This window comes from Dermatophagoides farinae, chromosome 3 (genome assembly GCF_024713945.1).
Source record: "Dermatophagoides farinae isolate YC_2012a chromosome 3, ASM2471394v1, whole genome shotgun sequence".
Taxonomy (NCBI): Eukaryota; Metazoa; Arthropoda; class Arachnida; order Sarcoptiformes; family Pyroglyphidae; genus Dermatophagoides; species Dermatophagoides farinae.
In genome coordinates, this window is record NC_134679.1 from 1,071,997 (window position 1) to 1,095,125 (window position 23,129).

At 29.0% G+C, this 23,129-nt stretch overlaps 3 protein-coding genes across 6 annotated transcripts in view; 2 read left to right on the forward strand and 1 right to left on the reverse strand.

Annotated features, from left to right (window-relative positions):
• Nucleotides 1-45: 45 nt before the first annotated feature.
• Nucleotides 46-6,360, forward strand: LOC124498354 (mitochondrial adenyl nucleotide antiporter SLC25A23). Of its 3 annotated transcripts, none has more exons than XM_075729137.1 (10): nucleotides 46-318; nucleotides 387-639; nucleotides 707-948; nucleotides 1,022-2,511; nucleotides 2,581-4,333; nucleotides 4,565-4,903; nucleotides 4,973-5,131; nucleotides 5,192-5,338; nucleotides 5,404-5,685; nucleotides 5,763-6,360. In XM_075729137.1, exons 5-10 carry the CDS (start codon nucleotides 3,203-3,205, stop codon nucleotides 6,081-6,083), a joined length of 2,379 nt encoding a protein of 792 aa, XP_075585252.1. In that variant the 5' UTR covers nucleotides 46-318; nucleotides 387-639; nucleotides 707-948; nucleotides 1,022-2,511; nucleotides 2,581-3,202; the 3' UTR covers nucleotides 6,084-6,360. The 3 variants fall into 3 exon arrangements, with proteins under 3 accessions (XP_075585252.1, XP_075585251.1, XP_075585253.1); XM_075729136.1 differs by having other exon boundaries at nucleotides 50-318; nucleotides 707-940; XM_075729138.1 differs by having other exon boundaries at nucleotides 162-318; nucleotides 387-486; nucleotides 707-940.
• A 183-nt stretch (nucleotides 6,361-6,543) lies between these two features.
• LOC124498352 (uncharacterized) lies at nucleotides 6,544-10,320 on the reverse strand. The gene is made up of 3 exons (XM_047062095.2): nucleotides 9,986-10,320; nucleotides 8,816-9,870; nucleotides 6,544-8,707 (listed from the first exon to the last, which is right to left on the reverse strand). The coding sequence occupies exons 1-3, from the start codon at nucleotides 10,221-10,223 to the stop codon at nucleotides 6,971-6,973; spliced, it is 3,030 nt and encodes a 1,009-aa protein (XP_046918051.2). The 5' UTR covers nucleotides 10,224-10,320; the 3' UTR covers nucleotides 6,544-6,970.
• A 3,925-nt stretch (nucleotides 10,321-14,245) lies between these two features.
• Nucleotides 14,246-23,129, forward strand: part of SLO2 (slowpoke 2) — a 44,415-nt gene continuing 35,531 nt past the window's right edge. For both annotated transcript variants that reach the window (XM_075729130.1, XM_075729131.1), the window contains exons 1-2: nucleotides 14,246-14,682; nucleotides 17,442-18,140. In XM_075729130.1, coding sequence (XP_075585245.1) covers nucleotides 17,791-18,140 — 350 coding nt within the window. In that variant the 5' untranslated portion in view covers nucleotides 14,246-14,682; nucleotides 17,442-17,790. The remainder of the gene's footprint in view (nucleotides 14,683-17,441; nucleotides 18,141-23,129) is intronic.

The following is a 23,129-nucleotide window of genomic DNA, read 5'->3' on the forward strand; positions in this document are numbered from 1 at the left end:
TGTTTTTTTTTTAATCACATTCACATGTTGTTGAAAAAATGATATATATATACGCGTATATGCACAATGTTGGTCTGAATAAAAATTGAAAAAAAATTTTCTAAAATAAACCGAAAAACAAATTGATAAAGATAGAAGAAAATTCATTCTAATCACCAATTTTTTTTTCTTTCTTTCGTTGTTATGATTTATGTCTCTAGTTCATTGATTTATGAGAATGAATAATTTTTCAATGATGAAATAGTTTATTCAAGTTTCCGGCAACAATACCATGGTGATAATAAAACAAAACGACAACGACAACGACAACAACACCCGGTAAGTTCGAATAAAATTTAAAAAAAACCGTGATCAGTAATTTAATTATGAAATTCATCTATTTTTAGTGTACACTTTTTGTTTTCATATGTGAAATAGAAAAATATAATTGATTGATGAATTCATCAAGATCAGAAAACAAAACAAAACAAAAAAAACGATTAACGTGTATGTATGCATACTAACAAAACACACCCATAAAGAAAACAAAACATTCACATCATCATCATTTTTGTGGTTGTATTTATTTGCGTTCATTCGAACCAAAACAACACCGTAAACAGTGAGAAAAGTGATGATGATTTTCAAAAGAAAATTCTGGTGAATTTTTTTTTTGTTTTCGGTAAAAGAAAAATTCTAAAATCCGTATTCTTTTTTTCTTTTACAGAATGTTGAACCCTGACCTTGTCCTATTATATTAGAAGACAACAACAGCAAACAACAACAACAACAACAACGAAATAGAATAATCGAAATCAATATATGTGTGCAATATGATCTTTATGCAAAATTATGATTGATACAAAAATTGTCGATAAAATACAATCATTCATCATCAATCGATGGAATTGTAACAAACATAAGATCCTGATGAATTGTGTCGTTGTTGTTGCTGCTGTTGGTTAGTTGGTAGTTATCTAACCATCATAAAATCATCATTTTAACCAAAAAAAATTTTTTTTTTGTATCCATTTACATAAAGGTACATTTTTTTTCATCTGTATGTGTAATTTATCATACCAAATCATCAACAAATAGCACGTCATACGAATTAATTACATCTATATATTTGTGTGTGTGTGTGTGTGTATGAAGAATGATAAAAAATTAGAAAAAAAATCATCATAGCATCCATCAATCTATCCATAAACTTTTAATGATAACAACAACAACAACAAAAACAAAACATACTCATCATCACATTTGCCATTGAAAGTTTTAACTTGATTTGAAACTCGTTCAACATTACCATCGTTCCTTATAATCAGCAGTTGATTTGAATTTAAATGTGATGTGTGTGTGATCAGTGTGATCAGTGATGATTACGAAATTGAATTAAAGAATTGATAACAATAATTGATTGATTGATAATGTGATTGATGATTTAAACGAAAAATCATTGTCCCTTTTTTTGTGTGTGTATGTGTAATACTTGAAAATTATCATCATCAATAGTAATTTGTCCTTTTTGGTCTCTTTTGATCGATTCACATGTGTGTGTCCGTTTGTGTTTGTGTAAAATCCAAAAACTTTGGAATTTTGAAATTTGGAACATTTGATTATGAATCATGTGTTTTTTATTGTTGATATCGATATTTTCATTTTGAATTCAGTTTTTGTTTTTTTTTTTGTTTTGTTTTGTTCTGTGATGATGATTATACCATATCACAATCACAACCACCACCACCACTCTGCCACACAACCACAATCAACAACAACAACAACAACAACAACAGATTGTTTTGACCTTTATATTACCTCTCTTCTCTCTTTTTTTTCTATGTTTATGTTCAATCAACCACCACCGTTCCACCGTATTCATTCATCATTTTGTCGAGTGTAGTACTCAATAATTTATGTTTTTTTTTCTCTTACAACAAGTTGTTTATTCTTGTACACACGAACACACACACACACACCGACACAAACACTAACATTCTGAATTCTTTGTACATTCAAACATCATCTACACACAAACAAGATTCCGGTAAAAATTCTTCCACATAAAAACATTTTGATAACTTTATTTTGTTGTTTTTTTTTGGCAAGCATTCCATTTTTTTTTAATTTAATTCGAAATTTTGGAATCAAGAAACAAAACAAAACAAAAAAAATGACGATGTATTCATTGTCAGTGTTGCTGTGTTGAAGAATCATGAATTCAATATCAGATGAAAATTTTCATGATAAAATTCTTTTCTTTTTTTTGGGGGGCGAAAACATGATAATAATTCTGGTCGATAATAATTTAGGATTTTCAAATTTTTCCATCATTCATTCAGCCACTTAAAAAAAAGGGTTCGAATTTTACTCATTATCTCATTTGTTGTTATTTGTTTGTTTTTCGTTCGTTTCGTCAACGTTTGAATCTCAAATCACACGCACACGATTTTTTTTTAAAATTTTGATTCAATGTGAACTGAATAAATCAAGAAAAAAAAACAAAAACAAAAGTGACTAATTGCTCAGCAAGTAAGTTAATGTGATTATAAATTTTTTCTTTCATTAATTTCTTCTTTTTTTATTTTGTATAAAATAAAGGTCTTTCATATACAAAAAAAAATTAATTTAAAAAAAATGGATAAAACAACAATCTGTTTAGTGGTTGAAACAAATGATTATGGTCATCATCATTATCGTCATGATGATGATGATAATGGTAATGAACATAGACGGCAACAACAAAGAAAATTATTATTACAATCGTCCGGTGAAATCAACAACAACAACAACAACAACAAGAAAAAAATTGTTAAACATAATCAATTGGCATCAACGTTACCATGTGATAATTATTTAAATTTAAATAATAATAATAATAATCAGAAACAACAAATGAAACAAATTCATTCAAATTCTAATGGAATTTCATCAATGAAAGCATTAAATTTACGTTTAATGATACCAATCATGCGTGCATCTTGTTCATCATCATCATCATCATCATCGAATTCTGTAAATGAACAGAATTTAAATTCAAATTCTAGTTATAGTAGTAATAATAATTCAATGATGATGATGATGAATTTAAAACAACAACAAACATCATTAACTAATAATAATACCACTACTACTACTACTACTACTACCATTACAAAATCATCATCATCACCAATAATATTCCGTTCGCCTTTTTTCATCATCATCATCATCATTATTAACAATGGATATTTTTCGTTCATTAAATTATTCTTTTAATACCACTACAACGTCATCATCATCATCATCATCGAGTACATCTATGACAGCTTTTTCTTCCACTATAAACAACGGTAGTAAATCAACATCACCAACAACGGGAACATTTTCGACAGAATTATCAAACGATAATCAAAGACAACAACAACAACAGCAGCAGCAGCAAGAATTATTAACATCAACATTTTGTCCATTTCATTCATATTATTATCAGCAGATTAATTCATTAAATATATTGAATGTATGGAAATCAAGATTGAATCAATTATTTTTACCATCATTATCAATACCATCAATATCAATATTTACAATTAAATCGACAATATCACCTAGTCATAATAATCAAGTGCAACAACGAAAATTATCATCTTCTAATCTGAATAATAATAATAATAATAATAATAGTTTATTATTAGTGAGAGGAAATAATCAGAATTCTAAATTGAATTCTGAACATTTTCATAATAATAAACAATGTTTTTTACAAGCAACAGCTACAACTGCAACAACAACAACAACGACAACGAGAACGACAACAAACACGAAGGCCAGTGATAATTTAGCATTATCATCTACAACATCAAAAACGCTACTTTTGCATCCGAGCAGCGGCAATAATCAACATTATCAACATCAACAACACAAAAATCAAAACATTATTAGCTACAATAATAGTGATAATAATATTGTTGATAATAACAAAAACGACATTCGTGAAAAATATTCAAACAAAATTGATGAACATCAATCATCAACATCATTGGTGGTCAATGCTGAAGAATATGACATTGATCCATTGCAACAACAGCAGCAACATCGATTCTATTTTGATGAAGTGATTAATGACGAACAACAAGAAGAAGAAGAAGAAGAAGAATACAATAATCGTTTTTACGACGACGAAACATTTACTGTGGAAAATTATAAAGCTATTTTTACAAGTCCACAATATAAACAATTAACACTGGCGGATAAACAGCGTTTAGAACGATTATTTAAGGAGATCGATGTCGATGGTAATGGTGTCATCGATTTTAATGATCTTCTACAAGCTTTGGAACAGAAAGGTATCAAAGCAACACATGAAAATGTTAAGGTAATAATATCATGTGAATTCTGGTGTTTTGTTCGTTTTTTTTTTATTTTCATTATTATTGCCAAATTGAAATTCTTTTTGTGTTAGGAAAAAAAGTCTCGTGAATAACGATGATTTTTGTTGTTGTTGTTGTTGTTATTTTTAGCTGCATACACACAAATACTGTGTTTTGTTGTGCATTTTTTAATTGTCTTTTTAATTCGTTTTTTGTGTTTTTTTTTTTGCTCGTAGCATCTCATATTACGATCGGATATAAATCTTGATGGTGATATTGATTTCGCTGAATTCGTATCATATTGCCTGGAGAATGAAAAACAATTACATGTTATATTTAAAGATATTGATATTAATAGTGATGGAAAAATTGATTCACATGAATTGGTGGTGGCATTCAAACGTGCTGGCATTAAAGTGGATGAACAGGAAGCCATCCGTCTTGTTCGACGTATTAAAGCCGATTCAAATAATCCGAATAAATTTGAATTGAATTTTTCAGAATTTCGTGATTATCTTCTATTACATCCAACCGATTCATTAAATGATTTAATGCGATCATGGAGATTTGGAACAGTTAGTTTTTTTTCATTGATTTGATTCAATTCATCATCATCATCATCATTTTTTTGTTGTCTATCACAGTTTGTCGATTTTGGCGAAGATGGTATTATGCCAGTGGATTTCAGCGAAACCGAAATGAAAACTGGTATGTGGTGGAGACACATGTTGGCCGGTGGTGTTGCCGGTGCCGTTTCGAGAACATCAACAGCACCACTTGATCGTCTTAAAGTATTTCTTCAGGTATGTTTATTTTGTGTTCTTTTTGAATTCTATGAATATTCTATCAATTGGGCCCACCAGGTTCGTGGTGCAGAATTCAATGGCCTGGGCGTATGTCTTAAACATATGATACAGGAAGGTGGTGTTTTATCATTATGGCGTGGTAATGGAATCAATGTACTAAAGATTGCTCCTGAAACTGCTATGAAATTTATGACTTTTGATCAGGTATGTTGATTGTTATTCGTAGTTTTAAAAAAAAATTAAAATATGGCTGTTTCACATTATTGCAGTTAAAACGTTGGATACATTCAGGTGATCCTAGTACTGAAATAACAATAATGGAAAGATTTCTAGCAGGATCGATTGCTGGAGCTGTTTCTCAAACTGTGATATATCCAATGGAAGTGTTGAAGACACGTTTTTGTCTTCGTGAAACGGGACAATATCGTGGATTGTTTGATGCAGCACAAAAAATTTATTCAAATGGTGGAATTAAAAATTTCTATCGTGGATATATTCCAAATTTAATTGGTATAATACCATATGCTGGTATTGATCTGACAATCTATGAGGTAATTAATAATGAATATAATTGTGTATGGAATTTCTATAACGATAACTAACAAATATTTCCAACACCGTTCTATAGACATTGAAAAAAATGTATATGAAAAGTCATTCATTAGAGGAAGCACCTGTTTATGTTTGTCTTACCTGTGGTACCGTATCATCAACATTTGGTCAAATTGCTAGCTATCCATTAGCATTGATTCGTACACGAATGCAATCAGAAACTGGACATCATCGTAGCTCAATGATTGATATGTTTCGTACAATAATGCGTAATGAAGGACCTCGTGGCCTATATCGAGGTATCACTGCCAATATAATGAAAGTTGCACCGGCCGTATCAATCAGTTATGTTGTTTATGAATATACAAGAAGGCCATTAGGAGCTGTTATGACTTGAAAAATTTTTTTTTTCATTCGAATTTCCGAAGAAAAAGAAATTTTTGTTATCATCATCATCATCATCGTCATCATCATCATTTGAAATTTGGACCTTCGATTCTTTATTTTTCTATATTTATACACAGACACACACCCACATGCTTGCTTATTAATCAATTAAATAATAAATTCGATTCGTTAAACACACACACACAAAAAAAAAGTTCAAAAAAAACACCACAAATCAACAAGAATTTCACAATTCTTTTTTTTATAAATAAATTTGTTATCATTTCTTGTTGTTTTTGGGATTCTCACCATCGCCATCATCATCAGCTGAATGCATTTTAGAATAACAATTCTCTTTAGGTAAAAAAAAAATTAAATTAGTTAGTGAAAAGAAAACAAACAAACAAAAAATTTGCTTCTCACACACACCCACACACACACACACACACCGACAATAGTCAACAACAACAACAAAAATATGATAGCTTTATATTGAAAAAAATAGGAATTTAAAATTAGGTATCAAAAATATAAATGAATCAATGAATTGTGAACCAAGATTGTGATTGTGATTTTTTTTCTTCTTCAAAAATTTTTAATTGATAATTTATTCATTTTTTTTATTGATTATTATTATTATTGATGATGTTGATGATTATTGATTGATTGATTGATTGATTAATTGATTAATTTTCAAAAAAAAAAAAAATAATGCGAAATAAACATGACATGTATGTGTGTGTGTGTTCTTATTTTGCTTTTCTTGTTCTTCTTTTTGATAACTTATTGTGTAATTTGTATAAAAAAATTATTGATATTATTTTATCACACACAAAATGAAAAACCAATCATTGTGAATCACAATATATATAGAATATTTTGCAGAATGTCAAAATTTTATCTTGATTGTATAAATAAGCTTTCTAGATGTTTTTTGAAATCCGACATTGATGAGAATGATGTTGTTTCATCTTGTTGTTGTTCTTCATCGTCTGGTTGTCGTCGTTGTTGTGGTTGTGGTTGTTGATTTTCTTTGTTGTCTGATTTTTCAGATTTTTTCCAAACACCTGGCTTGCTATATGTAAATTTTGGTTCTGGTGGTGGTGGTGGTGGGATTGATTTTGATAATTTATTATGAACAATTGATTCATTTGCTAGTGGAGGTGGTTGTGCATAATTTCTATTTAAAGATTGTTGATTAATTATTTGAAATCTTGAAGGATTCGATGATGATTGTTGTTGTTGTTGTCGTTGTTGTTCAGAATGATCAATAGAATTTTGTCGCTTAAATGATATAGGAAGTACGGTTGATTTGTCATTGATTGAATGGCCATCGGTTTCACGTTTTTCACCACCACCATTATCATCATTATTCGAATTATTGGATTCCATCTCCAATTCAATGACACGTTTATTGAAAAAATTTTTCAATTTTTTCTCTTTAATTTTACCGGATTTTTTATCTTTATTATTGTTACCGGTGGTGGTTGATGATTGAATATCAGTGACTGTTGTGGTAGTCATCGTTGTCGGAATTTTTTCTTCATCACTTGATGAATTTAAACGTAATTGTTTATGTAATGTTTCCAATGTATCATATCGATTTGAATTTGTCATTGGAATCGTAATGGCCATATTAATAGCTGCTTTCAATCCAATATGCAATGATTGATGTAATGAATGATAAAAATGTATACTAAATTCACCAGCATTATGAATAATTTGTACTAATCGTGTGTGAAATATAAACATAACAACCAATGAATGTTGTTGTTGTTGTTGTTTTGATGATGATTGTTTCATACGATGATCGTGATCATGGTCATGATCATTATTATTCGATAAATCAGTAGTCACAGTGAGTGCTGACGATGAAGATGATGATTTGTTGATCAAATTTGATTGTTGCCATGATTCACATATCTGTATTGTTCTCATTATTGTTCCTTTTATAGCACGTATACTTGGCCAATCAAGATATGATATTGATCTGCAATCAAAAATTAATTTTCTATTCATAATCATTGAATTTGAATCATCATTTGATTTTGTTGTCAACATGCATGAATCGGAAACTTTTCGACAAACATCGCGTACGAAACTATCGATATTTGCTATTGTCAATATTCGTTTATCTATATGGAATATATTTATCGTTTTCAATGTTGATGATGGCAATGTTTTTAATATATTACATTCATTATCATCATCATCATCAACATCGTCATCATCTTGACCATTATGATGATGATGATCAAATTTTGAATGTAAAATATTTCTGGATACAAGTAAAACTAAATTTGTTTTAGTTATCAATGCTTTTTGTATGGAAAATGTAAACGACTCAAATGGTCTATATCGTAAACAATAAATAATCAATGAAAGTCCCAAAGAACAATATAACGATATTTCAATATTCAGCAAAATAAATGATACAAAAGTAAGTGTCCAAATTACGATGTCTAAGATGGATGTTTTCCAAAAATTTTTAACATTACCAATTTCTTCAATCAAAGCAACAACGGTATCGAATGCAACAATACTGGCAATAATACATTTTGGTATTTTGGCAATAAATGTTTGTAATGTTAACCAAATGGCCAATGTTACCGTGCTAGCAATCAAACTGGAAATCTAATTTTTTTTTTTTTTTTTTTTTTGAAACAACAACAAAAGAAAAAAAAATTATGATGAGTGGCAATGAATGGCTAGAATTATAAATCAATCACAATCAAGAATTACCTGTGTACAGGCACCAACATTACGCATACGATCACTACGTATTTTTGATGGACCACTTGGTAAACATTTCATGAATGATCCAAACAAATCAATAATACCTTTATATAATAATTCATTATTAATATTATAGGTTTTCCATCCTAAACGATAAAATTTCATTTGTTTTGGCCATAATTGATGTTTACGTTTAGCGAATTTTGGTTGATGAATTTCTTCAGTATCTTTGATAACCAAATCTATGGCTAATGAATGCATATAGATCAAGAATAACAACGTAGCCGTAATACATTCAAACCATATACGGTTTATATATTGACTAATTGGTGGCCATTCCAGATGAAAATTGCTCGACATATCGATTAGAGTTTCATTGCCAAAATTAATTCCATCGATTGTATAAATTTTATATTTCTTCACATCGACAAAACAAACAACAATAATGCTGATTGAAATCAATATAAATTCAATCGGTATCCGGCAAACAATTTGCCGTAGCCAATTCAAACGATAATTGAATATATTTTGCCAATAATAATGGAATAATCGAAACAATGTTAATAATGCTAAACAACCAATCGATACTATCCAACTATTCCAGTTAATATGTTTCATTGTAACGAGATTTTTATAGAAATTATTTCGATATAAATTCGGTATAATCATTATCGATTTTCCATCACCCAATGTCCATTGTTGATGAAAACCAGCCATTGAACAGATTTGTAATGTAATTATCAATAGATAGAGGCCAGCACGAAAACCACTTAGTATTTCATATGGAATAAAACGTACCATTGAACCAATTCTCAATAGACCAGCCATCATACAACAAATACCAATAGTGAATGTAACAACAATGACAACATTTTCGGCCATATCAAAATCATTATTGATTCGTCGTAAAATAATACCCATATATGTGGCTGATACTAATGAAAAAGTGCCATAAGAAAAACGACGATTAGCACCAATTAATGCATACAAGATTGATGAAATAACATTTGTATGTATTGTATGTGCCAATGGATATTCAGCTATAATTGAATATGCAATACCTAATTGGTAATTTTTTATACGAGAAAAAAAAACGAAAACAAAAACAAAAACAAAATTATTCACGTGATAAATGAATTTAATTATTATTCAAAAAAGCAAAGAAGAAGAATTTACATTGTGGAATCTGATAAAGACCAATATAGATTCCGGCTATAATATCATTGAAAATGGTTGTAAAACAATATGGTAACCAACCAAAAATTGGAAATACTGTAACCAAAAATGATCGAATTGATCGAATGAAAGAATTTGATGAACGAACATTGAGATTATCATCATCTTCATGATGATGAAAATCAATTGTTGAATTATCATTCATTGGATTATCTTCTTTTTCACGATTATCAGTCATTTTTTTTCTGTGTTTCAATTTTTTTTTTCAAAACACAAACTTTTACAAACAAATGATGGAATATTGACGATGGAATAAGATGAAATGAATTGGATTTCTTTTCCATTGGTTTCTTGATCATTAACATCTTTCAAAAAAAAAAATGGAAATAAATCTGTCAAAAGGTTATTTTTTTTTTTTTTTTTTTGATTTATAATCTGATTTTTTTTTCAGCCAAATGTTATCAGTGAATGACAGTCCATGATGTGTGTGTGATTAATTTATTGATGATTGAATGATTTATGTTATGTTTTAATATTTTTGTTTTGATTCCGAATAAAAGCCGCCGGTTATTGACAATTTTCGAATATAAAAAAAAATTTTTTCATTTTCGATCAAATTCTTATCCACCAGATGGCAATGAAAATGAATATTTGATTTTTTTGCTTGTGTTGATATTTCGAACCCAAAGAGAGAGAGTGAGAGAGAGAAACAAATATTTATAATGGGATTTTTTCATCTGTTTTTTTTTTTGATGTTTTTTACGATCCATCATGAATTGACCAACGTTTTATACATTACAAATGGATTTACGATAGATAGAAAAAACGAAAGAATGAAAGCGAAAGTGAAAGTGAAAAACAACATTACAACATATATGACATGCAAACTCGTGGACAAAGAGGATTTATATATATATTTTTATTCTTTGTCCACATTATCTTCTTCATCCGTAAATGATTAGATTTGAAATGAAGAAAAAAAACAACACAAGTTATATAACCCAAAGAATGCGGCTAGGGCAAGATGAAGCTTTTTTGGAACCAAAAAAAAAAACAACAACAAAAACAACAAACCGTAAGTAATTTCACATTTGCAGAACATTCTCGAGGATTTATTCTTTATAATTGTGAAAGAATCAAAAAAAAAACGAGATTTTTTTTTCTTACTTACTTAATTTACTTTATGCACATAAAGTGATCATTATCATTACCATTATCTTTCTATTGTTATCATCATCATCATTATCATTATGAATAAATTAAGAATACGGTGATGATGATGATGATGATCAATTGTGGTAGATTAATATACACGCATACACAAGAGAATTTCTTTTTTTTTTTTTGAAAATCTTGATTATTTTATTCTTTGTTGTCAATCATTGTTGTTGTTGTTGTTGTTTTACGCTCATTATGGATAACAACAACAACAACAACATTTTTTGTTTTGAAGCTAATTAATACTGACAAATACATGCTCAACATGCATACACATTCCACCCACTCACCACACACACTCAATCCAAACGATGACGATGAAGATGATGAAAAAAAAACCCGAAAAGAGGAAAAAAACATTTCGAAACATTCGCAGTAGCTCCATCTTTCTCTCGATTAAAATCCGATGAGATTAATAAATGATGGCAAATGTAAAGTAAAAAAGCAAAAAAATTTGCCCACCAAATATTTAAGGAGAAAACGAGAAAACATTGATTCATTTTTGATTGACAAAATGATCCTCGACTAATAATAATAATTTTTCTTTTTTAGCATTTTTTTTTTCTTTTCATTTGTCTAATCAAATCAATTTCTTAGCCTTGATTTTCAAAGATTTTTGACATACACACACACCAAACCGAACCGAACCGAACCGAACCGAGCCAAACCCAGATCAAAGAAAAAAAACAGAAAAAAAATTGATAGTTTGATGATCTGATTTGTGTGAATTTCGAAAAAAAATGACAAGAGAATTACATGTTTTTATTATTTATATCACACGTTCGTTTACACATACAGAGAGAGAGAGACTGTATTTATTATTTGAATGTTTGACGATGAATAAATATAAATTGATCGATCAATTCCGATTGCAATGATCAATCGATTGCAATTCAAAATATATTCATTGATAATGATGATGGTGATGATGGTTGATTGATGATCGATAAATGTGTGTGTGTGTGTGTGTGTGTGTGTGTGTGTGTGTGTGTGGTTTATGAAAATCATCATTTTTCATTCTTTTTTTTCAGTGTGTGTGTGTGTGTGTGTGTAAGTGGTAAAAGAAAAAAAATTTCATTGAAAAAACACTTATTTTTTTCATTGTTGAAATTATTTTCATTTTACCAGCTGAAACTACTACCACTACTACTACTACTGGTTATTGATGATTAATGAAACTGGTGAAAGTTAACCTGAACAAGTAGAAAAAAAATTCATTCATTCATTCATCATTCATATTTATATTTGAATAACAATGTTTCTGTGTGGCCAATGAAATCGATTGAATTTGATGAATTTTTTTTTGTTTGTCTTCTGTTTAGTTTCACTTGTATTACATGATCTAGGTTTTTCTGTTTCTGTAGACATATTTACTCTCTCATTTTTGCTATTAATTAATTCATTCATTCGTGAGAAATTTTTTTTTTTGCCATAATGAAATTAGCACTGTAAATCTTCATCATCATCATCATCATCATTATCGAATTATTATTCGGTTGATTAGATTTTGGCAAACAACAAAATGTGTGTGTGTGTGTGACAAACAACAAAATCTGATTAAAAGAGGAAAAAAATTATCATTAAATTTCACGATGATGGTGATGGATATAGATGAATCATGATTTATTTTTTTTCAAGTTGAAATACCACCAAATATTTGGTCATTATCACCATCGTCGAATGGTGTCGCCATTTGATGTGGTGGTTATGAATTGATTTGCAAAAGAATAAAGTGTGTGTGTGATATCGATTTTCGTCATCATTAGTTTCGTTTCGTTTCGTTTAGTTTTTTTTTTGGCTGGAAATTCCAATTTTTTTTTTGCTGAAATTGTTATCACCAACTTTGAATCCATAATATAATGTAGATTGACAAAAGTGAATGAATGAATGAATGAAATATTGACAATCATACTTGTGATGAAGTGAATGTGAATGAAAGTTTTCATCATCAAGATATTCAACTTTGAAACAAGTTAGTGAGACTGACAAAAAAAATGAAAGTAGAATAAATCGATCAAGTTTTTTTTTCTTTCAGAATTATAGAATTCTTATTCACTCATTCTGTGTGTGTGTGTGTGTGTACTAATTAAGTGTTGGACCAATTTTTTTTTTCATCACGATAATGATGACGATGATGATAAAAAAATCAATTTTCATCATACACACACACACACACACACACCAGGTAGATAGATAGATAAATGGGCAGCAGTTGGTAATCAAGCCAAAAATTATCATTATCATTACCATTTTTATGGAATTGTTTAAATTGTCAAATTATTTTTATGTGTGTAAATTAACAATAATCAATTATCGTTTTTTGGTTTTTCTTCCATTTCTTCTTCTTCTTCCTCTTCATCTTCATCTTCTTCTTCTTGTTCCACCAGAAAACAGAATGATGAACGTTTGAAATTTGATATCACAAGCTGATATTTGATAATATTTTCAATGATGATGATGATCATGATCATCATCATCACATCTTCAATATCGTTGATGTTTACTTTTAGTTTTTTTTTATATATACCTTTATTATGAATCAAATATTGAGAATGATTTAGTATCAATGAAAAAAAAAAATAAAGTGAAAAGCATAATAATGATGTTTTGATACACACACACAGGATAAATGAAGAGAAAAAAAATACATGCCTGAATGATTTGTTTTTTTTTTGGACACTGGTATGGTATCGTTCACACACAAACACACACACACACAGGACCTAGTGGTAGTGCTTTTTTGGAACCTTTTTTGTGTGTGTGTATAGTGATCATAGCACCGGCGCCATAATTCTATTCATAAGTGTATGTGTGTGTGTGTGTGTGTATGGGTACGGTAAACCAATAATTCCATTCATAGACTTTATATAATAGAAAGACAAAGATACTTGCACAGTCAACTTACACAAACACACACACACACAAAGTATATCACATCATAAAAATCAAAAAAAAAAAAATTTTTCATTCATTGTGAATAGTTTCAACGGTTCTTTCTTTAGTTTGATTTGATTTAAGTCGTTCATTCGTTCATTCATTCATTCAATGTTCTTGACATCGAGATAACAACAAAAGCAACGAGAGAAAAAAATTCCATAAATTTTCATCTAATTGGAATATATTTTGAATCATATGACAACTTATTGATTATCAATTATCATTTCGTAGCTGCTGTATTCATCGTTCATTCATCCATATGTGAATAATCATCATCAGCGAATTTGAAACTTTAATCGTGTCCAAATGAAAAGTTCATAATATGTGCATCTATCCAAATTTCTATTTCTAAAACAAATAAACAAACAAACGGAGACAAAAAATTCATGTTCAATTGTCGTCACAAGTTGTGACAAACAATTAATGGATGGTGAAAAAAAAGTTTTTCCAATTTTCTCGCTAATTGTCATCATCATCATCATCATTGATTGTGATGTTTTTTTGTGTTTTTTTTTTACTGAACACAAAAATCAATTGAGCAAGTAAGTGAATAAACAGAAAAAAACTCTGTTTGTTTCTTTTTTTTTTGTTGAAATCCAATGAATATTACCATTTACATTGATGATGGTGATGATGATTTGTTAATTAACAAAGTTTAAGTGGTTTTTTTTTCTTCTCCCTTTCACGTATTCTTCAGGATTCTTTATTTTTATTTTTTGCTGCAACAACCTCATGAATCATGAATAACGCACGCATACACATGAACAAAGAAAAAAAAACAATTACACAAATGATGATTTGTTCATGTGAATGAACAAGAATAAGTAATTTGCTAAAACAAATGCTGAAAAAAATGTGATTCAAAGTCTGATTTGCGGATTGTTTTTTGTTTTTTTTTGGGCAGAAAATTTCATTAAAATAATGGTGAGAATTTTCTGTTTTTTAACCATTGAAAACCACAAAAACATTAGATTCTTGTATTCTTGATCTAATGGCAATATGATGAAAAAAACAACAACAAATGGACAGCAACAATCTGTTTTATCCATAAAATGATGATCATAAAAAACTGATAATCGAATCATGAATCAATAAGCAGAGATTCATAAAGAGAGAGAAAGATAGAGAAAACATTTTTCATTCACTAGATTCACACGAAATGCATTTGATTTGTGCGTTTGTTTTCATTTTATTTTTCCACCATCATAATGATGATCATCGTCGTCGTCGTTTTTCCTTATCAATAAATATTCAAATTTTTTTTTTTTTGTTTTCTGTTCACTTTACTTTAGCATCCATAGTTGAATGTTGTGAAAATGGATAAGAAAACATTTGCCCGCTGTGTGTGTGTGTGTTTTTTTTCCTCTCCAAAAAAACATCAGCAATCAGAATAAGTCAAATTCTGGTGGAAACAAAAAAATTTGATGGACTTTTTTTTCCTTTTTTGCTTCTCATCATTTAACGTCCCAAGAGTGTTTGTGTGTGCGTGATTCATTTGCAAGCAGCAAGTCATGTTGTGTGTGTGTGTGTTTTTCAAATTCAATTTATTATTATTATTAGATATTAGTCTGACAAAGTGTAGATTCTGATCAAAAATGATGTTCTTAATGATCATGATGATGATAAGTTCGTTAACATTTTCTAAAAAAAAAATCATCATTGATAATTTATCAATCAAGAAACATTATTCTCAAAGAATTGTCAAAAGATTGTCTCATGTGTGAATGATTCAATGTCATCATTAGTTTTTTTTTAGGGGAATTTTATTCCATTTTGACTGTTGTGGTTGGGTCAATAATCTTTTTTTTCTTTTTGTCTATTTTGGCTATTACAATTTTTTTTTCATTGGACAAAATAGCCAATGTTACGCCCAATAATAAATTCTTTTTCTGTTTCATTTAATCTCATCAACAATTTGATTGATCAAAATTGTTGCTGTTGAGATTTATGAGTGTGTGTTGGGAGAGAGAAAAAAATGAATTGTAGTTAAACCATATATGGTTAATGGAAACAAACAAACAAACAAACAAACCCAATTCTATAATGGAAATGAATGTTTTCTTGTTTTGGTCTCCTATAAAAGTTGGCTTACCTGTGATAAATCATCATCGCTATTAATGTGTTGTGTATTTGGCCTACAATTGGCGACAACATGACAAAAACGAAAAAAAAACAAAATACACGAACATAACAGTGAAATAGATTGTACGAAATCCCCAAAAAACATTAAATTATTAAGAAAGAAAAAAAACAGAACAGAATCTTTTCTTTTCAGTGTGTGTGTGTACCAGGTGTTTGACATGATTTTAGACATTTCTTTCTTTTTTTTCTGTTGTTGGATTCAATCCGTTTATCGATCTTCATTGTTTTTTTTTTGGCCAGACAGAACAAAAATGTTTTTTTTTATCTTCCTTCTTTTCATTCCACTTATGGATGATGATAATGATGATTAACGTTGTGCGCGCATGCATCATCATTGTTGTTGTAGTTGAATAATAATGAAACCCATTGGAACAGTAAAGAAAAAATGTCAAATAGCCGTATTTCTTTCTTTGTTTTTTTTTTCTTTTTTTTTATTTGGAAAATCTTTCTTTTGTTAGTTGAATATATTGAATAGATATAGATTGGAAAAAAATGATGATTTTCAGTTGATAATAAATAATTTATATATAAAATTATACGACCACATGCAGTGAAAACCTACGCATGATGATCATCATCATTATCATTTTTTTTCATACAATGATCCAGGAACAACAACAACGACGACAACAACAACAACAACCTAAATGGAATGTATCGGTTGCCAGAAATGTCAAACAAAAGAAATGTTTTTTTTTTGTCTTGTTTTTTATTATTGCCAAAACAAGAACAAAAAAAATTTGCAAAAATTTCACGTGATATTTATTTTTGGCCGAGTACAGTGAAAAAAAAAAACATAAAACACAGCATTTTTCATCATCATCAATGTGGATCACAATGTTTACTTTGTGGATCATACAAATCCACTTTGTTTTTTTTTGTCGTCGTCGTTGTCGTTGTCGTTCTGTTCAATTCTTATGAACAAACAGATGAAAAACAAAAAAATTACTCCAAGACCAACAGCTATATATATCGACACATACCTATATGATGAATGGTTGATTATCACAGTCATCCAGTCACTTTAACTGAAACATCTTCAACTATTTATAATCAACATATTGACTGTATATATGTGTAGAAATTAATTAATTTTATTTTTATTTTCACTTTTTTCCTGTTTTTCTCCCATTTTGTTTCATCACATCATCATCATTAGCATTGTTTTAATTGTAAAACGAATATTGTTTTTTTCCGGATTGTTGCACTACAACCAGATTTTTTTTCCATATTACCGCTGTCATGATCAATTGTTTATTGTTGTTGTTGTTGTTGTTGTTGTTGTGCACAGAATAATATAAAGTGAATTCATGTGTCCAGTTTTTGTTCGTATCTACTTGTTTGTTTGTTTGTCATTGTTTTCATACGTGATTTATTTGAATGAAAAAATAATAAATTTTCCATTACAACTACAACAACAACAACAACATTAATCACAACAACAACAACAACAACAACAAACAAACAACGAGATAAAAAAAAAAAAGACGAATCACCTTTATAAATGAATGAAAATGTTTTTATCAAGCAACAGCGGTAGCAGCAGAAACAGCAGTAGCAGTAGCGATCCATCGCCACTGATAACACCTTGTGTACACCCATCATCACTAACACCACCACCACCGCCACCACCACTAGCACCAATGTCAATGATAACAATGGTACCACCATTATCACCATCAGCTGTACAAACAACAACACAACAACAGCCATCAACAACATCGACCAACCAGAACAACAACAACAACAACAACAATCCTTTACTTGGTTCACCATTACCACCTAGATATCGTTTTAGAGAATTATTAATGGGTGCAACTACCGATACTTATAATACATATATCGATGATGGTGAAAGGTATGTTTGTTTGTGTTTTTGTAATAATGATAATGATTTTCAGTCACAAAATCAAAATAAGACATAAATCACGATTCTTTTTTTTTTTTTTTTTTTTTTTGATTTGTTGTTGTTTTACATAAATGTTTTTTTTGTGTGTGTGTTTAGAATAACAATAAAAAAAATAAATATATTGAAGTGACCAAAAACCACTCAAACTTTAAATGTTTATGGTTTTTTTGTTGTTGTTGTTTGAGTGTTCGCTTCATTCATTTATTTATGATAATTGTCGTTGACCATTTTCTTGATTTGAATGAATAATGGGCCACATCAATGACCGGAATATGAAAATGGTAATCATCCAACCAATTTGTTATAATGTTTTTTTTCTGGTTGTTTCCATGTAACAAACATGAAACCTGAATTTTGTTGCAATAAAAAAAATTGACTAATCATCATCATTTGCATTTACATTTGCACCAAATGTTTTCATTATTTGTTTCCAAAAATTTGCAACCAAAAAACAATAAAAATGTGAACATTTCTTTGATTGTTTCCATTCTGATTTCCATTTTTATTCTTTCAAAATGATTCTCAGCGTGAACAATCAACGACAACAACAACAACAAAAAAATTCATAGAAAACGTTCCTCATTTCAATTTTGTTTTGTTCATTTTCATCAGATGAACGAAACAAAAGTTGATTACCCAGAATAATTATGATTAAAAATGATGATGATGATCATTATTATTATTAATAATGATCATCATCATCAACAATTGTTCAAATCGAAAAACAATGATCCAGAAAATTATTTGAAAAATTTTCCAAGTATTTTTCATCCAAGGAATTTTTTTCTTTTTCATCATTTTTTTTTCATAAGCATTCAAATGCTTCAGGCACATAATGATGGGTTTTTTTTCTGCAAAAAAAAAATTCATTTTTCTTCCATTTCAATGAATTTTTTTCCTGGAAAGATTTCTCATTTTTTTTTCTCTTGCTACTGTTACAAACATTTTTTGATCGAAACAAAGAGACAATCGTATCGTGAATCATGATTCAAGTGGTCCAAATAAAAAGTCTTGCGGGTAATTTTTCTTTTGATTTAGATATTTCTCTCTCTCTCTGTGTGTATGTTTGTTTTTTCATTCTTTCTCGTTTTTTTATCAGTTCAAGTTGTCGTTTAATTACAAATTATTTATCGATAAATTACACCAATACGTGACCTTTTATTGATCTGATTATCATTATTCACATTGTGTGTGTGTGTGTGTTCGTGTGCGTGTATGTCTGTGTGTTTTATACTGAAATGAGATCCGGATTTGTTTACTTTTTTTGTTGTTGTTGTCCTACTTGTTCAAATTCATATTGATTGATTGTTTGTTCGATCAATCGATCGATCGATCAATTGATCATGATGATAATGTGTTGTGAAAAAAAAAAATTTTTTTTTTTTTGCCAATATAATCCTATTATATCATGAGATAATTATCTTGCTTTGATATGTGGACAACGATGATGATGAACAAAAATTTTTTTTTTTTTTTTTTGTTCACAAATTTTTCCAATGGATTACAAATCTAAATTTCATGATTTTCATCGATACATTGAAATGTTTGGAAAACATATACACAAACCCATTATATAGGGTGAAAAAAAAATTCACAGATAAAATGAATTTCATAACGATTTCTTGATTTCCTGATTTAAACTATGTCGAACATCCTGTTTTTGATGGTTTTATTTTTGAACTCTTTTTTGGTGAGTGAAGAATTTATTAATTTCTCCCTGAATTATTCTTTTCGACAGAATTTTTTTTTGTATGCACACCCGCACCGAAAAAAAAAATTCAAAATATGAAATAATGTTTGATTATGAATTTGAAAGTGAACGAAACCAAAAAAAAAAAAAAAATAAATAAATAACAAATTGATCAACCAGAAAAATGAACCAGCTCCCTCCTGTACATTCATCATTTTATATAAAAATCATTGAAAATAAAACAATGGAACCAGAAAATAAAATGTGGCTGCTCCAAACAAATGTGGCTGGATGTTCATCATGATGATGATGTTGTTTGCAATAAATGTGGCCCCATTGGAACCAGAAACAAAAAACCATATATTGTATTCATTAAAGCAGCAAAAATTTTCGTATGTTTCCACTCGGTAATTCAATCGAATCACCATTATCCGTTTTCTTTTGTTTTCATTTTCAAATTTTTTTTCTCTGGCTCTTGTATTCATATTGAAAATCTGATGGCTAGAAAATTGTCATTCCTATATGGCCGATTGAATTGTTTTGTTTTTGTTTCGTTTTGTTTTTTTAACGAAAGCAAAACGAAACAAAAAACAATAACAAAAACAACAACAACAACTTTATAGTTTGTTAAATTGACCGAAAATTTCATCATTTGACAAACAAAGAATATTGTATGTTTGAAACAGGAAATGGAATGATTTCCGAGAAAAAAAAACTTTCAAAAGTTGTGAATAAAAAAAAAGAGAAGAATTTGAATAATTTTTGTTCTCGTCGTCGTCGTCGAAATCCTTTCATTTCCCAGAAGAGAGTAAAAAACCAGAAAGAAAATTTCCTGAAAAAAAAAATTTTTTTTTTTGCCCCGGTCAAATTGAAAAATCAAAATTCCAATAATCCACAGACAACGAAAATGATGATGATGATGATGAAAATGAAAAAAAAACAACCAGCAACACTCATAATCATCACATTGAATCTTGTGATTTCCCATAATCTATTCACTGGATTCTGGAATGTGGGAAACAAACGTGTGTGTGCGTGTGTGTGTGTGTTTCTTATTTTCTTTTTTCAAAAGTTGATTCTTTAAGATTCTAGATAAGTAAAAGAAGGATGAAAAAAAAATTTCCAATTTATTCGAATAAAGGAAAATAAAAGTCAAGATTGAACCAAAAAAAAAAAAAAAATAAATGTCGATTGTTGTCATATTTATTTGACAGCTCTGAAAACACTAACACCAAGTGGATGGTCGTCCACACACACACACACACACACACACACACACACACATTGGACATTTTAATCATGTTTATTATGGTTCCGGTTTATTAAATTCAGTGTTTTTTTTTCTCCTTTTTCAAAACTTTTTTGTTTTGTTTGTTGCAGTGATGGCGATGATGATGATAAATTCTCTAGAATTCTTAAAAAAAACTTGACCAAAAATGAAAATAAGTAAAGAAAAATGATATCCATCCGAATTGAAAAACGAAACGAACAATTATTCTGTGCTTGCAATGTTTGGTTTTTCTTTTTTTTGGTAACACACACACACAAAAAAATGAAAATGAAAATGAAAACATCTGATAATCTTACACTATTGGTCAATGATTGTCAAAATTGTCGATAAAAATCAAACAACCGAAAAAATGGTAAATTTCGTTTCAATTTCGTTTCAAACTCAATCATCATCATCATCATCATCATCATCATTGACATTCATTCAATTAGATTATTTTTCTCACGTATACAGTATCATTTTGCTTTGTGTTCCAACCAGAAAAAAATGCTCAGTTTTTTTTTAGTTGCTCATTTCATTTATCCATCTATCTATTAATTATATATGATTCCAGTGCTTTTTATTCTTGCTCTCTTGCGATCCAAAAAAAAAAAATATTTATTCAGCCATTTTATTTACGGAAAAAATCATTTCATTTCCACACGAACACAGTGGAAAAAAAACGGAAAATAAAGTAAACAGGGTGATGAAATGAAAAAACAACAAAAAAAAATCAAATCAAAGCAAAACATGAACAAAAACAAAAAAAAACTTTTTAGAATCGTATAACAAAACAAAACAGACCGACAAAAACAACAGGAAATAAAGTTATTATGAAAAAAAAATAAAATAAAACGAATCTTCTTTTCTTTTCACACACGCACGAATGATTGTCATTGACAGCCAAGAATCTAACTGACCAACCAAGAAAAAAAAAGAAATAGAATCCATATAGAGATAATGATGACCATGTTGTTGTTGTTGTTTCTAATTCTATTGTGAAATCGGTTATCGTGAAAAAAAATGAAAAAAAAATTTCCTTTTTTTTCGTTCCATTTATCTTTAACGTTTTTATTTCTCTCCGGTATAATGGTGCAAAATGACCAGTGTGTGCGTGTGTGTGTTTTTTTTTTTTTTTTTTTTTTTTTTTTTGGTTTGTCTGTTGATAACCAGAAAGTGAGGGTAGAGAATTTGATGGTAATTTCTTCTCCTCTTCGTCTTTTTTCGTTTTTTTTTACTTGATCCCATCATTAGATGAATTTTTCCATTTTGTACTATAGTTTAGGTCAAGTTTTAATTGGAATTTTTCAATGAATACAGACACTAGAATCCAAAAACATCTTTTCATCATCATCATCATCATCAACATGGCCTAAAGAAAGAAAGAAAGAAATAAAAAAAAACTCATCTTTACAATATAACTAACAAATTGGCTGCATGGTAGTACTCAGAATTCTTTCTTTTTCTGATTTTTTTTTTTGAACAGAAAAAGCAAATTAACGGCAATCATAATTAGAGGCTAAATAAATCTTGATGACAGATGAACGAAATTCGTAATAGAATAAAAGAATTCAAAGCAAACAAAAAAACCCGTAGAAATTCGTTGTTCGTGTTTGGCTGTAATATTTTTTTTTCACTTTCTCATAACATGAGCTTGATATATATATGTAAATTATGGATATGCATGTTTTTTTTTTTTCGTTGCACTATTTCATTGCGGCCACTATTATCATTCATTTGATTTCAGGTTATTGATTACAACAATAACGTTGCCGAAATGAAATGGAATGGCATGCAAGCAAAAAAAAAAAATCACTCGATTCTGAATTTTTCTAATTTAATCCGAAATAAAAAAGAAAAAGAAAAAGAAAAAGAGAGAGAGAACGGGAGAAAAATAAAAGATAAATTTTCATTTCCAGTATAGAGAAAAAAAATGTGTTCAAATGAATTCAGTTTGTTTATGGTTGAAAAGTTTTCT